General features: G+C 41.4%; 1 protein-coding gene across 1 annotated transcript in view; it reads right to left on the bottom strand.

The window, feature by feature from the left end:
* The window catches only part of ADGB (androglobin), a 463044-nt gene that overhangs the window by 216092 nt on the left and 230713 nt on the right, over nucleotides 1-16239 (bottom strand). Inside the window, exons 20-22 of the mRNA XM_073557676.1 lie at nucleotides 13622-13795; nucleotides 10246-10381; nucleotides 6178-6309 (exon numbers count right to left, since the gene is read on the bottom strand). Coding sequence (XP_073413777.1) covers nucleotides 6178-6309; nucleotides 10246-10381; nucleotides 13622-13795 — 442 coding nt within the window. The remainder of the gene's footprint in view (nucleotides 1-6177; nucleotides 6310-10245; nucleotides 10382-13621; nucleotides 13796-16239) is intronic.

Raw genomic sequence — 16239 nt, 5'->3', positions numbered from 1 at the left:
AGCCCTGGTGTCCTCCATTGATTCTTGCGTCAACACACCCAGCACTGCCACATCTGGGTACCAGCTACTACACTGCTTGTGCCTCTCCTCTACCCCTACATCTACACTGCCCTGGGGCTACAGCTTCACCTGTGGGGAGCTTCACCATCTTGGCTGCAACACACCACCAGCCCCAGAGGATCTGCACGCAGCGTCGGCTTAACATCTCACTTGCCGAACACCACAGGTAGCGTCACGAACTATTCCATTAACTACATTCCACCATTCGATCTTCCCCTGTTAATTGGGCGTCCAGGGCCACGGACCGGGTCACCGCTGCTGTGACACATCCCGCCGATACCGGCCCGGTACCGAGTACCCCACGGCCCTGGGAGGGCGACCCATTTGTTTCTTCTAAGAAAGCATCTAAACCTTTTGTGAAACCATTGCGATTCCTGCTGTGACTAGCTCCTGACGTAGGTGAGATGTTCCATCAATTAATAGTTCTCAAGGTAAAAAAGCCTTGCCTTCTATGCAGACTGAACCTCTCTTTTTCCAGGAAGAAAGAATGCCCCTTGTCTTTTGAGGAGGTTTTACATAAAAAAGCTTTGGGCCATACTTTTTGTAAGGACCATTTATTTATTTATTCATCATATCTCCCTTTAGTTGTCTGTTCTCAAGACTAAATTCATTGAATTCTATTAATCTTTCCTTATAACCAAGATCATCCATGCCCCTTATCAGTTTTATTAGATGGTGGCCCGATTCTAACGCATCGGGTTTTCTAGAATATGTAGGTAGTTTATTTATGAAGTTTTAATAATAATGCAATAATGCACCCCCCCAATCCTGATATGCATGGTCCCCTCACCCCCCAATCCTGATATGCATGGTCCCCTCACCCCCCAATCCTGATATGCATGGTACCCCTCACCCCCCAATCCTGGTAAGCATAGTCCCCTCACCCCCCAATCCTGGTAAGCATAGTCCCCTCACCCTCCAATCCTGGAATGCATGGTCCTCTCACCCCCCAATCCTGGTATGCATGGTCCTCTCACCCCTCTTTCCTGGTAAGCATGGTCCCCTCACCCCCCTTTCCTGGTATGTATGATCCCCCTCACCCCCCCTTTCCTGGCATGCATGGTCCCATCACCCCCCTTTTCTGTTATGCATGGTCCCCTCATGCCCCAATCCTGATATGCATGGTCCCCTCACGCCCCAATCCTGATATGCATGGTCCTCACCCCCCAATCCTGATATGCATGGTCCTCTCACCCCCCCCCCAATCCTGATATGCATGGTAACCCTTACCCAGCAATCCTGGTAAGCATGGTCCCCTCACCCTCCAATCCTGGAATGCATGGTCCTCTCACCCCCCCAATCTTGGTATGCATGGTCCTCTCACCCCTCTTTCCTGGTAAGCATGATCCCCTCACTCTCCTTTCCTCGTATGCATGGTCCCCCTCACCCCCCTTTCCTGGTATGCATTGTCCCATCACCTCCCTTTCCTGGTATGCATGGTCCCCTCACCTCCCTTTCCTGGTAAGCATGGTCCCCTCACCCCCTTTCCTGGTATGCATGGTCCCCCTCACTCCCCTATCTTGGTATGCATGGTCACCCACACCCCCCTTTCCTGGTATGCATGGTTCCCCTCACCCCCCTATCTTGGTATGCATGGTCACCCACACCCCCTATCCTGGTATGCATGGTCCCCCTCACCCCCCTACCTTGGTATGCATGGTCACCCTCACACCCTATCCTGGTATGCATGGTCACCCACACACCCCTTTACTGGTATGCATGGTCCCCCTCACCCCCTTATCTTGGTATGCATGGTTACCCACACCCCCCTATCCTGGTATGCATGGTCCCCCTCACCCCCCTATCTTGGTATGCATGGTCACCCACACCCCCCTATCCTTATATGCATTGTCACCCTCACCCCCTATCCTGGTATGCATGGTAGCCCTCTGCCCCCTTTACTGGTTTGCATGGTCACCCTCACCCCCCTTTGCTGGTATGCATGGTCCCCTTCCCCCTTTGCTGGTATGCATGGTCCCCCTCCCCCCCTTTGCTGGTATGTATGGTCCCCTCCCATTGCTGGTATGCATGGTCCCCTCACCCCCCTTTGCTGGTATGTATGGTCACCCTCACCCCCCTTTCCTGGTATGCATGGTCCAGTCACTCTTCTTTCCTGGTATGCATGGTCACTGTTAAAATAAAAAAATAGTTATATACTCTCCTTCTGACGACCCACAATCACCACTCCACGCGCCCGGCCTCGCGGTCCCAGTAATGCATTGTGCACAACACCACTGATGACGTCGTGCTCTCATGAAAGTGACATCATCTCCGGTCTAAGGCTGGGACCGCGAGGCCGGGCGCGTGGAGTGGAGACCGTGGGCCGTCAGAAGGTGAGAATAACCTTTTTTTACTTTAATCCTTTTTTTTACAAAGCCCTGCGCCCGATTGCGCCTGCCGCTGATTGGTTGCGGCCTGGCGGCCACGACCAGTCAGCGGCAGGCGCAGCTTACCGTTACAAACAGCTGCGCCTGTCGCTGCGGGATTTCGGTTACAGACAGACAGACATGATAAGACGATTATATATATAGATGGTTCTTTTTTGCACTTTTTCTAACTCCAGGACATCCTATGAACTTGGGCCCGAAATGGAATTGCATATTCCAGATGATATCGCACTAACGCTTTGCAAAATGGTGGTATACTGTACATCCCTGCCCTATAAGTTCATACATATCCTGCTGAACTTAGTTTTAAACTCTTTCCTGACAAAGCCAATTTCCATTATTTTGCATCCGTTTTGACGCTTTTTTTCATTGTTTTCCTCCCCTTCTTCCAAGACCCATAACTTTTCTATTTTTTAGTTCATATAAATGTTGAGGGCTGATGAAATTGTCAAAAAAAGCAATTCTGACATTGTTTTTTGGGAAATGTTTTTATAGCGTACACTACCGTTCAAAAGTTTAGGGTCACTTAGAAATGTCCTTATTTTTGAAAGAAAAGCACATTTTTTTTCCAATGAAGCTGACATTACATGAATCATAAATACATTATATATTGTTAATGTGGTAAATGACTATTCTAGCTGCAAACATCTGGTTTGTAATGCAATATCTTCATTGGTGTATAGAGGACCATTTCCAACAACCATCACTCCAGTGTTCTTATGGTACTTTGTGTTTGCTAACTGTGTAAGAAGGCTAATGGATGGTTAGAATACACTTGAAAACCCTTGTGCAAGTATGTTAGCACAGCTGAAAACAGTTTGGCTGACTAGAGAAGCTATAAACCTGACCTTCCTTTGAGCTAGTTGAGCATCTGGAACATTACATTTACTGGTTCCATTAAACTCTCAAAATGACCCAAAAAAAGGAACTTTCATGTGAAACTCGACAGTCTATTCTTGTTCTTAGAAAGGAAGGCTATTCCATGCGAGAGATTGCCAAGAAACTGAAGATTTCCTACAACGGTGTGTACTACTCCCTTCAGAGGAGAGCATAAACAGGTTCTAACTAGAGAAAGAGAAGTGGGAGGCCCTGCTGCACAACTGAGAAACAAGACAAGTACATTAGAGTCTGCAGCTTGAGAATTTTACGCCTCACAGGTCCTCAACTGGCAGCTTCATTAAATAGTACTCGCAAAACGTCAGTGTCAACGTCTACAGTGAAGAGGCGACTCTAGGATGCTGGCCTTTAGGGCAGAGTGGCAATGAAATAGCCATATCTGAGACTGGGTAATAAAAGGAAAAGATTAATATGGACAAAAGAATACAGACATTGGACAGAGGAAGATTGGAAAAAAGTGTTATGGACAGACGAATCCAAGTTTGAGGTGTTTGGATCACATAGAAGAACATTTGTGAGATGCAGAACAACTGAAAAGATGCTGGAAGAGTGCCTGACGCCATCTGTCAAGCATGGTGGAGGTAATGTGATGGTCTGGGATTGCTTTGGTGCTGGTAAAGTGGGAGATTTGTACAAGGTAAAAGGGATTTTGAATAAGAAAGGCTATCACTCCATTTTGCAACGCCTTGCCATACCCTGTGGACAGCACTTGATTGGAACCAATTTCACCCTACAACAGGACAATGACCCAAAGCACACCTCCAATTTATGCAAGGACTAAGGACTATTTAGGGAAGAAGCAGGCAGTTGGTATTCTATCTGTAATGGAGTGGCCAGCGCCGTCACCAGATCTCAACCCCATTGAGCTGTTGAGGGAACAGCTTGACCATATGGTACGCAAAAAGTGCCCATCAAGCCAAACCAACTTGTGGGAGGGGCTTCTGGAAGCATGGGGTGAAATTTCTCTAGATTGTCTCAGCAAATTAACTGCTAGAATACCAAAGGTCTGCAATGATGTAATTGCTGCAAAGGGAGCATTCTTTGACGAAAGCAAAGTTTGAAGAAGAAAATTATTATTTCAAATAAAAAAATTTTTTTTCGAACCTTGTCAATGTCTGGACTAGATTTTAAATTAATTTGGCAACTCATTTGATTAATAAAAGTATGAGTTTTCATGGAAAATACAAAATTGTCTGGGTGACCCCAAACTTTTGAACTGTAGTGTACATTGTGTGTTAAAAATTATTCTCCTCATCAGTAGGATTATTGCGATAACAAACTTGTCCAGTTTTTTTATTTTAGTGAAAAAAATCAGAAATAAAAAAAAACACTTTTGGATTGTGTCGCCAGTTTCCAAGACTTATTTTTTCTGGGGCAAGATGATATTTTATCGATATTATTTTGAGATAGATTTGACATTTTGATTGCTTCTTACAGCATTTTTTGTGGTACTGAAATGAACAAAAAAAAAGGAATTTTGGCATTTTGAATTTTTTTCTGCTTACAATGTTTACTGATCGGGTTAATTTTTTATATTTTAAAAAAAATCATACTTTTTGCAAAGTTTTATTTTCGATTATCTTTATTTCTGCTGGGGGAAATGAGTTGTGGGGGTGATTTGAACGTTTAGGTTTTCTTTTTATTTTTACACTGTTTAGTGTTTTATTAGTCCCCTTAGGAGACTTGAATTTGTGATTGTATGATCACTTGTACTATATACAGAATTATCACATTATTAGTGCATTTAGTAAAAATCATGGTCTACTATGAAACCTTGCCACAGCTGGATTTTTCGTGAGTTCTGTGATTACAGGCACGGAAGTCTTCAACAGACTCCATGCTGTCATAGCATAGAATGTCTCACCCCATGTCAGTGCGCTGTTAACGCCACTGTTAGAGGTTGACAGCAGCATTTAACAGGTAAACAGCAGAATTTAACAGGTTAACAGTTATAGAGTCAGGTACTGGCTGTAACTCACAGCCATTATCTATCAGGCATGGGGCAAGCTAACCCCATTGCCGACTTGCCCCATACATATACAGCGAAAATCAGTAAAGGATAAAATGCCATTGGTCCCCATTAGATTTGAATATTCAAAATCTCTTTTTTGTCATTTAGGCCGGGATCACACTACCGTGTGTGATGCGGAGTCTCTCACATCAACAGCCAGCGCTGCCATTCAGGACCAGAGCTGCGGCTGCATAGAAATACATGCAGCCGCAGCGCCGGTCCTGAGTGCCGGCGGCAGCGCCAGGTGTTGATGCGAGAGACTCCTGCGAGTTTCTCGCATCACACATGGTAGTGTGATCCCGGCCTAACTTCTTTTGTAACAGAAGTTGTAAGCCAAGTCGGGTCTGTTGTCTCAGTTGCAGATGCTGAATGGTGGAAGAAGGAGCTAGTGGTTTCCTCTTCCTCCATTACATTCACCACTATCTGCATCTTGAAGATGCAGATAGTGGTGAAATTGGGATGCCAGGTAGGGGAGGGCGGTCATATAGAGCAGCCTGTGGGCCACTGTTTTCATCCCTTCAATTGTCTCAAATTGTCTCAGTCCACGGGCTGGACAGGAATAGCTAGATGGCCAAATGTGGCCTAAGTACCACACTTTGCCCAGGTCTGGTCTACAGGTTCTGTGTTTTATTGAAGTTTTTCCCTATTCACTTCCAATGACCTGACTTACCAATACCAGACGCAACTCATGGACAGCTGTATCGCTGTTTACCGAAGATAGGTTTACTAATATCGTGCAGTCCACATACTGCAATGCTGATAATCTAGTAGGTACAGTCTTTCTCAGCAGCCCAGAAAGTAAAGCATCTGTATAATAGCTACCTGCTTTTCTGCCATTTAGACATTTCCTACAGAAAAGTCCTCTCCACCAAGCTTGAAGTTTAGAAGATGCAGCTTCTTCAACAAAGGTCGGGGTTCTATTTTGCCAGGGAGGCGGTATTTCAGTATTGGGATCTTAAAAACATAAAAAAAAAAGTTATGAACATAAAAGTTAAATTGAACATATGAACAACTTACAACTAATGGTTGTTCTTATCGTGATATTTTTAGTCTCATGCTCTCGTCTATGTTCATACAGAACTGTAAAAAATTGTGTTGTACTTTTGTAATAGGCTAGCTGTATGCTTCATCTAGAAAGAATCTGGTGATACTAAAGGAAAACGTGGCTCCATGGACAAGTATTGATAAAAATACCATTCTAAAGATTCTTATGTTAATATGAGAATTTGGGGAGGCATTTGTACCACATGTGTCTAGTAAGTTTCCCAAAATCTGTGTGCATAGTCAAAGTAGTTAAAGATATACCTTCATCTACTTCACCAAAACTGTAACTTGTTTGTTTTTCTCTAGTTGTCCATTAATTTTCTGTAAAAGTGCATCAGATTACCATAAAGTATGTTAGCACATCTTATTCATGCTGCCTACTTCAGAGAACTGAAGGATTCTGGCCATGGTTATACATAGTAGCCCTGCAGCAGTTTGCCATGTTACTTATATTAAGAACTGGGTTCTGCTGATTTCTGCTTATTACTTGTATTATGGGGTTTGTCATACGGATAAAAATATACAGTAAAAACATTTTTTTAACTGGTTCCATCTCACCATACTGGAAATGGCCGCAAATGCCCATTCAGCCAATCACTGGCAAAGGCGTCACTGCTGGTAAAAATGATTGGCTGAGCATGGATTTTTTTGCCATTTTGCGTTGTTTGTTGAGTAACTAGAAATCAGCAGGAAGCAGAGAAGATGCAGGCAGGGCAGAGGAGGATCAGTGAGGGTGAGTATCAATTTACTTATTTTATACCAATCTGGACCTTTAAAAAATAGTTTTTATTCACTTGACAAGCCATTTAAGGAAAGTGATATACAGATGATGAAGTGAAAAGTTTCCTGGTTGTGTTATTGAGGACAAGCATTCTCCATAACGTTGTAACGTTTCATCAGCATTATAAAGTAAATCATACATGGCCACAATAAAGCAACCAGGAATCCAGTGCAATTTGTCATCTGTATACTGGATATCACTTTCCTTAAACATCTTGTCAAGTCAAGCCAGCCAGACACTATGCGTCCAAGGTGAGTAGTCCGAGGCAGGTCTCTGATGGCTTGTCCCTGCTCTGTTCCCCATGGCTGACAGGTCTCACCCTATTTGTTTGTGTACAGGGAGTGACCTCTCAAACCGCCAGGGACTTGCCTAAACCTTTGAGACACAACATTTCTGAATAAAACATATAAGACTGCAATAAGACAGCCAGTGTATCATTCATACAGCTTGTGTTTAGGGCAGCATGCATCAGCTGACAGGTTCACCTTAAAGGAGTCCTCTCGCTTCACAAAATCCTGATTCCTGGATGTAGTTTGTTTAAAAAACAAAAACCAAACTGAGCCTTAGGGCCCCGTCACACATAGCGACTCACCAATGATCCCGACAACGATATCAACTTGTCAGGATCGCTGGTGAGTCGCTACATGATCGCTGGTGAGCTGTCAAACAGGCAGCTTCACCAGCGATCAGCCCCAGGGACGCCGAGCGCACGGCATCGCTGTGTACGTTAGTTACCAGCGTGCTGATGCAGGGAGCTGGTAACTAAGGTACACATCGGGTTTCTAAGCGGCGTGCGTAACTTAGAAACCCGATGTGTACCTTGGTTACCAGCTCCCTGCATCAGCGCGCTGGTAACTAAGGTACACATCAGGTGTCTAAACACAGCGCTGTGCTTAGAAACCCTGGGTTTACCTTAGTTACCAGTGCGCTGATCGCTGGTCTCCCGCCTGTCACACGCAGCGATGCGTGCTGGCCAGCAGGAGACCAGCAATCAAAAAAATGTCCTGGCTATTCCAGGACGATCAGCGATAACCGGCAGGGGGGCCGGTCGCTGGTAAGTGTCACACACAGCGATCCCGCTGGTGAGATCGCTGTTGCGTCACAAAACTTGTGACTCAGCAGCGATCTCGCTAGCGAGATCGCTATGTATGACGGGGGCTTTACTCACACTTTCCTTGTCCACCGCAGAGTCTCCGCTGTTGCTCCCAGTGCCTGATATTGGCTGCTGTGCGGAAAACAGTGCACTAGCTAATCAGTGAGCTCAAAGGCGTGCCATCTACCCGGGCAGAGCCACTGGGCTCAGTGATTTGCTGCCATTCTGTGACATCAGCGCAGCAGTTAATGTCAGATATAGGCAGTAACGGTAGACACTCAAATGCACCTGGGGACTGGGATTTTCTTAAAGGGGACAAACCCTTTAAATCTCTGAAATAGTTATTCACTGTTTTTCTTTATATAATTTGTTTCAGAATTGAAAAGAATGACATTTTTCATCAAGAGAATCTATCAACCACATGAGTAATACAAGGTTATAGCAATTTACCTAGCTCAACATATTCCACAAGAAGGTATAGCATGTGGAAAAATAAGAGAAAATATTGATTGTTAAAAAATGATACAATGATGTAAAAAAATAAAAATACACACAATAATAACCCTGTAGATTTAAATATAAATGCAAAAATGGTTCTTGCATGCAAAAGTAATAATAATAATTCCTGCTAGAGTCAGTGCACCATAGTAGATGACAATGAACCCATTGCTTGTTACTACTAGGTTTTGCAAAAAAGGCAATATTGCACGTTGCCCGTGTGGCTGTGGAAAAAGTAGATGTAAATTAGATGTAAATATAAAGAGGTATTGACATGCAAATTAATCACTGCAGGGTTCAACATCCCTCGGTAGACAAAAGCCATTTCGCTATGTAGCTTCTTCCAGGGGCGTGAAATGGCGCCCCTGGAAGAAGCTACATAGCGAAACGGCACTCGTCGGGCGGGGGAGAGACTCCTGCGGTATTCCCTCAGCTGTTACCCGTGGACGCTGCACCGAATCTGGCACATTCTTCTAACTCAGGTACTAACAACCAGTCCCCGGTTTATATCAGGCACTTTATTTCTATTATACTCTGTGCAGCTCCCTGGCACACTTTACTCATTAACCCTTTAGCACACTCAGGACGCTAATAGTCAAATGGGCAATGTGCAATACTGTTTCCTTTGCAGATACTCAGCAGTAACAAACAATGGCTTTTGTCTACTGAGGCATGTTGAACCCTGCAGTGATTAATTTGCATGTTAATACCTCTTTATATTTACATCTAATTTAAATCTACTTTTTCCACAGCCACACGGGCAACGTGCAATATTGCCTTTTTGCAAAACCTAGTAGTAACAAGCAATGTGTTCATTGTCATCTACTATGGTGCACTGACTCTGGCAGGAATTATTATTACTTTTGCATGCAAGAACCATTTTTGTATTTACAGTATATTTAAATCTACAGGGTTATTATTGTGTGTGTATTATTTTTTTACATCATTGTATACTGTTTTGCCGCAGCCTATCCCCCTTTTTTGGAGGCCTTTTGCCCTGTCTTTTTAAGTTCTCTTTTTAATATTTAATAAAGAATCATTTTTTAACAAACAATATTTTCTCTTATCTTCCACCTGCTATACCTTCTTGTGGAATATGTTGAGCTCAGTATTGAAGTGACTTTGCCTTTCTAAAAAAGGACTATGAGATTTATAGCAATTTACCTGCCAAGTACTCTCTACATTTCCTATAACCTTGAAACCTTTAAGCAGCATTTTCCACAATTATATAGCTGCTATCTGTGCTGTACGTGATAAAGGATTAGTGTTTCTTAGAGCGACAAGAAAGCTTTCATTGCAATAGCAGTCATAATCTCTGGGTGTTTCTGATCCAAGCTTATAACATTTTACAATAGTAGAAATGAGAGTAAGATTTATGGTTAAGCTCGCATATCTTGAACAATTTCGTAGGAAACTGAAGGTGATTAGTTGGGATTAGATTTCATATGCTTTGTCTTGAGATGGTCACATATACCTTGTATGGAAGTAGATTCTGGTGTCAAAATAGCTGAGAAATCCAATGTGAAGACTCGAAAAACAAATATCAAGTTTTGTGTAACTTTGTTCCCCATGGCTTCAGTCAAAAGACGCCACAAAGCAGTATGAAAAGTCTGAAATAGAACCAGAGCAAAACCTTACATGTATTCAGTAATATAAAACAATATCAGCCTGGTGTGCCAAGTTTGAAAGTAGCTGAGAAACTCAGCTCCATTACAACTATGAAGTCTTCTGCTACTTAGGCCTCTTTCACACTTCAGTTGTTTGACGTCAGTCAAAATTCACGGTTTTTACAAAAAAGCGGATCCGCCATTTTTTTGGCGTTTTTTCACCATAGACTTGAATTAGCGCCGGATTATGACTGATGGTCGTCCTCTCTGTCTCTCTCACTCTCGTTTTCCAGACCTCTGTTCCTTTAAATTTCATGCATGCACTTAGCGGCTGCAGTGGATCCATCCAGAAAACGGATCCGTCCAAAAAACGGATCCGGTGCATCCATTTGTTGCAAAGCAGAAACAGATCCGTTATTTCACACTTTGACGGTTTGCAACTGACGTCAAACAACTGAAGTGTGAAACAGGCCTTATGTGTCGGTGACCTGTCACAGCCATAAGTGGCCAATGTTTGGTCTTATTTTACTACTGCTGCTCCTTAGACTATAACATTATTTTTATTTATTTTTGTTTTTGTTTTTTTTAATTTACCATACGGCTGTAGAGATATGGGCCTTTTTACTTAGTGCAATTATTTGCATGCTCTCAGAGGTCCTTGGGGCGTATCTTTAGGATGCTCTGCATTATTACCCTGTGAGCTCTGTGCACTTGGCAAAAACTATAACAGGCAGTACTATATAAAAAGGCCCATAGCAATAGAACCATATGTCAGCTTATAAAAAAAACTAAATACTCATGGGAGCAGCAGGAATAATGTAGGAGCAAAAAGTGGCCACGACTTCAGACCTGGCCACGGGTTCTTCTTAAATACAAAATTAATAATAAACATATTAAAACTCAGTACATCTATATAACTAATAATTCAAATATGTCATGGCCTAACTAAACAGAAGTAAGCCCCAACAACACAAAGGCGGACATATAATTTTGGCAACCTATAGCCTAAGGCGTAAGATGGGCCATTTCCACCACCAAAGCAGAAAACGGCTTCAGAGAGACAGCAATTTTTTATGGTGTCATTTTTTTCCTCCCCTCCTCCAAGAGCCATAACTCTTTTTATTTTTCCGTTTCACCTAGACGTATGTGAGATTGTTTTTTGTGGGACGAGTTGTAGTATGGAGTAACATAATTTTTTTACCACTCAAAAGCACTGGAAAATTGGAAAAAAAATTCCAAGAGTGGTAAAAACGCAATTCCACAAATTGGTGTTTTATTTTATGGCCTTCGTTGTACGGTAAAAATGACATGGCAACATGATTCTACAGGTTACTAAGATTACGGCCATCACAAACATATACCGGTATATTTTTTATTATTATTATTTAAATGGTAACAACAGGGAAATGTGTAAACAATTTGCTTGTGTCGCCATTTTCTGAAACCCCTAACAGTTTCATTTTTACAATGAGCTGTGTAAGGGCTTTTTACAGTACATACTATTTTGATCACTTTTCTGGAGTTTCATCTTTATGGCATTTACCAATCAGGTTAGTGAGCTTTTATTATTTTATTCTAATAGATTGCACTTTTACAGATGCACTTATACCACATAGGTTTTTCTTTTTCTTTTTCTTTCATTATTTTTAACGGGGGAAAAAGGAGGATTCAAATTTTTTTTTCTACTTTTTTGTTTTAATTTCCTTTGTAGTCCCCTTGGAGGACTTGAACCTGTGTCTGATTGCTTGTACTATATACCGTAATGCCACATCACTGAAGTACAGTTAGGTCCTGAAATATTTTAACAGTGACACAGGTTTTGGCATTTTAGCCGCTTACCAAAACATATTCAAGATAAAATTATATAATCAATATGAGCTTCAACTGTAGACTCTCAGCCTTAATTTGAGGGTATTCACATCCTAATTGGAGCAAGGGTTTAGGAATTACAGCTCTTTAATATGTTGCTGACTTTTTTTTAAAGGGACCAAATGTAATTGGACAAATATTTCAAAAGCTCTTTAATAGGCATGTAATTGGACAAATATCTCAAAAACTCTTTAATAGGCTACATGGGATATTCCCTTGGTATTCCATCATCAATTAAGCAGGTAAAAGGTTTGGAGCTGATTCCAAGTGTGGCATTTGCATTTGGGTACTGTTACTGTGAACCCACTACATGCAGTCAAAGAAGAAATCCATCAGAGAGATAGCAGAGATTTTCGGAGTGGCTAAATCAACAGTTTGGTACATTCTTAAAAAAAAAGAGCACACTAGTGAGCTTAGGAACGCAAAAAAGCCTGGATATCCACAAACGACAACAGTGGTGGATGATCACATGATCCTTTTCATGGTGAAGAACTCTCTCCAGAAAGTAGGTGTTTCAGTATCTAAGTCCATCATAAAGAAAAGACTTCATGAGAGCAAATACTGAGAGTTCACCATAGGGTGCAAATCATTAATAAGCTTTAACCCCTTCATGACTGTGGGATTTTCCATTTTTTGCGGTTTCAGCTTTTGCTCCCATTCTTCCAAGAGCCATAACTTTTTTTATTTTTCTGTCAATATGATAATGTGAGGGCTTGTTTTTTTGTGATGCAAGTTGTAATTTCCAGCGACACCATGAATTGTAACATACAGTGTACTGGAAAACAGGAACAAATTCCACAATTTTTTTTACCATGTTTATTAAATGCTAAAACTGACCTGCAACTTGGATGCTCCAGGTCATTAAGAGTTCGGAGATACCAAACATGTATAAATTCTTTTTATTTAAGTAGTGTAAAAAAAATAATGTGTAAAAAAAAAACAACAAAAATGGTGCCATTTTCCTAGACTCGTAGCGTCTACATTTTTCGTGATCTGGGGCTGGGTGAGGGCTTATTTTTTGTGCCCTGAGCTGCCGTTTTTATTGATATCATTTTAGAGTAGATACAATGTTTTGGTCACCTGCAACCAAAAAACTGTAATTTTTTTTTTTTTTTTTTTTCTCATTACCCCGTTTATCTATCAAATTAATTTAGTTTATATTTTGAAACAGAGATTGACAGTGGCATTTAACATGCTAAATGCTGCGAGTGGATAGCAATTCCATCTGCAGAGACTGGACATGGAGGCCGAGTATGATGCATTCTTCCCTTTCTTTCTCTGCCACAGTGATTAAAAATACATGAGAAATAACTAATCTGCACATTCAATTATTTAAAAAATCATCATTTATTGTGCTACTAAAAATATTTTTACCTTAAAATGTTGTGCTGTAAATCCCAAATCTTTTGCTCTTGATTGCTTTGGATAAAGTGTGAGCTCCAAGTCTTTTAAAGTCCTGGGTAGTTCGTATTCATTACTAAAGTTCTGCATCACTTTTAGTACTGCTCTCACTATACGTGTAGCCTGATCCATGAATCGATAACTTTCCTGTATAATACAGTAATTTAAAGGGAATTATTATAATGACCACAATTTGCTAAACTGTATATATATATATATATATATATATATATATATATATATATATATATATATATATATATATATATATATATACACACACATGTACATACACACACACACTAGACCTTGGAAATCAAGGATTTGGCCCTGCGGGGCCACAGCAGATTCTGCTGCGTTGTACAGTACCTTTATTTCCTATGGAAAAAAAAATGCTGTACACATGCTGCAGATTTTCCGCACAGATTTGTTGCGGGTTACAATCCGCAGCATGTCAATTCTTTGTGCAGTTTCCGCTGCGGTTTCACACCTTATCATTATGAGGTGTGAAACCGCAGGGCAAAACCGCAGGCTAATCCGCAGATAAACCGCAGGACTTTTGTCCTGCGGATTTACCTGCAGATTTTTCAACAAATCCGCACAACCAAAAAACTACGTGGGCACATAGCCTGAAGGTCTAGTGTGAAGCTTCCACAATCAGTGATGGGTTGGGGAGCCATGTCATCTGCTGGTGTAGGTCCACTGTGTTTTATCAAGACCAAAGTCAGTGCAGCCGTCTACCAGGAAATTTTAGAGCATTTCATGCTTCCCTCTGCAGACAAGCTTTTTGGAGATGGAAATTTCATTCTCCAGCAGGACTTGGCACCTGTCCACACTGCCAAAAGTACCAATACCTGGTTTAAAAGCAACAGTATCACTGTGCTTGATTGGCCAGCAAACTCACCTGACCGTAACCCCATAGATAATCCATGGGGTATTGTCAAGAGGAAGAGACACCAGACACAACAATGAAGATGAGCTGAAGGCTGCTATCAAAGCAACCTGGGCTTCCATAACACCTCAGCAGTGCCACAGACTGATCGCCTCCATGCCATGCCACACTAATGCAGTAATTGATGCAAAAGAAGCCCCAACCAAGTATCGTATGCATTTACTGAACATACATTTCAGTAGGCCAACTTTTCAGATTTTAAAATAATTTTTCAAGCTGGTGTAATATTCTAATTTACTGAGATAATGACTTTTGGGTTTTCATTGGCTGTAAGCCATAAACAACAACATTAACAGAAATAAACACTTGAAATAGATCACTCTGTTTGTAATGACTCCATATAATATGAGTTTCACTTTTTGTATTGAAGAACTGAAATAAATTACATTTTTGATTCATATTCTAATTTTGTGAGATGCACCAGTATATATATAGTGACACACACGCATACATGTATATATTACATAGTCTCCTCTATTATGTATATTGCCATCCCTTATTGCACAGTGCCCTCTCTTGTTATGTACAGCACCGTCCCTTACATATCAGATTATATAGCGCCCTGTCTTTATTACATACCGTCATGTCTTGTTAGATGAATAATGCAATGATGTGGCTAATGGAGCATGGGAAATCTTTTTTTTTTAATGGAGGAGCTGATGGACTAGTCGTCTGGTCACTGGCTGCTCTATCAGCAGTAATTTTATATCTAACAAGAGAGGGGACTATTTAATAAAAGAGGGCGCTGTGAACAAAAATAACAAGAATACACTTTGTAAGAGATAGTGTTGTACATAACAGCAGAGGAAGCCATGTACTAAGTGATGGCACCATACAGTGGGGAAAAAAAGTATTTAGTCAGTCATCAATTGAGCAAGTTGTCCCACTTAAAAAGATGAGAGAGGCCTGTAACTGACATCATAGCTAGACCACAACTATGAGAGTCAAAATGAGAAAACAAATCCAGAAAATCACCTTGTCTGATTTGGCAAGATTTATTTTTCAAATTATGGTGAAAAATAAGTAATTGGTCATTAACAAAATTTGATCTCAATATTTTGTTATATATCCTTTGTTGGCAATGACAGATGTCAAACGTTTTCTGTAAGTCTTAACAAGTTTGGCACTGTTGGTGGTATGTTGGCCCATTCCTCCATGCAGATCTCCTCTAGAGCAGTGATGTTTTAGGCATGCCGCTGGGCAGCATGGATTTTCAAATCCCTTCAAAGGTTTTCTATGGGGTTGAGAACTGGAGACTGGCTAGGCCACTCCAGGACCTTCACATGCTTTTTATGAAGCCACTCCTTTGTTGCTCTGGTGGTGTGTTTGGGATCATTATCATGCTGAAAGATCCATCCACATTTCATCTTCAATGCTCTTGCTGATGGAAGGAGGTTTGCACTCAAAATCTCATGATACATGGCCCCATTCATTCTTTCTTGTACACGGATCAGTTGTCCTGGTCTCTTTGCAGAGAAACAGCCCCAAAGCATGATGTTGCCATTCCCATGCTTCACAGTAGGTATGGTGTTTTTTGGATGCAACTCAGCATTCTGTCTCCTCCAAACACGACTAGTTTTGTTTCTACCAAACAGTTCTACTTTGGTTTCATCAGACCATATGATATTCTCCCAATACT

This window comes from Dendrobates tinctorius, unplaced genomic scaffold (assembly GCF_039654945.1).
Source record: "Dendrobates tinctorius isolate UK_male_01 unplaced genomic scaffold, ASM3965494v1 ptg000250l, whole genome shotgun sequence".
Classification (NCBI taxonomy): domain Eukaryota; kingdom Metazoa; phylum Chordata; class Amphibia; order Anura; family Dendrobatidae; genus Dendrobates; species Dendrobates tinctorius.
Note: the sequence above shows the minus strand (reverse complement) of the source record. Positions and strands in the feature narration are given on the sequence as shown.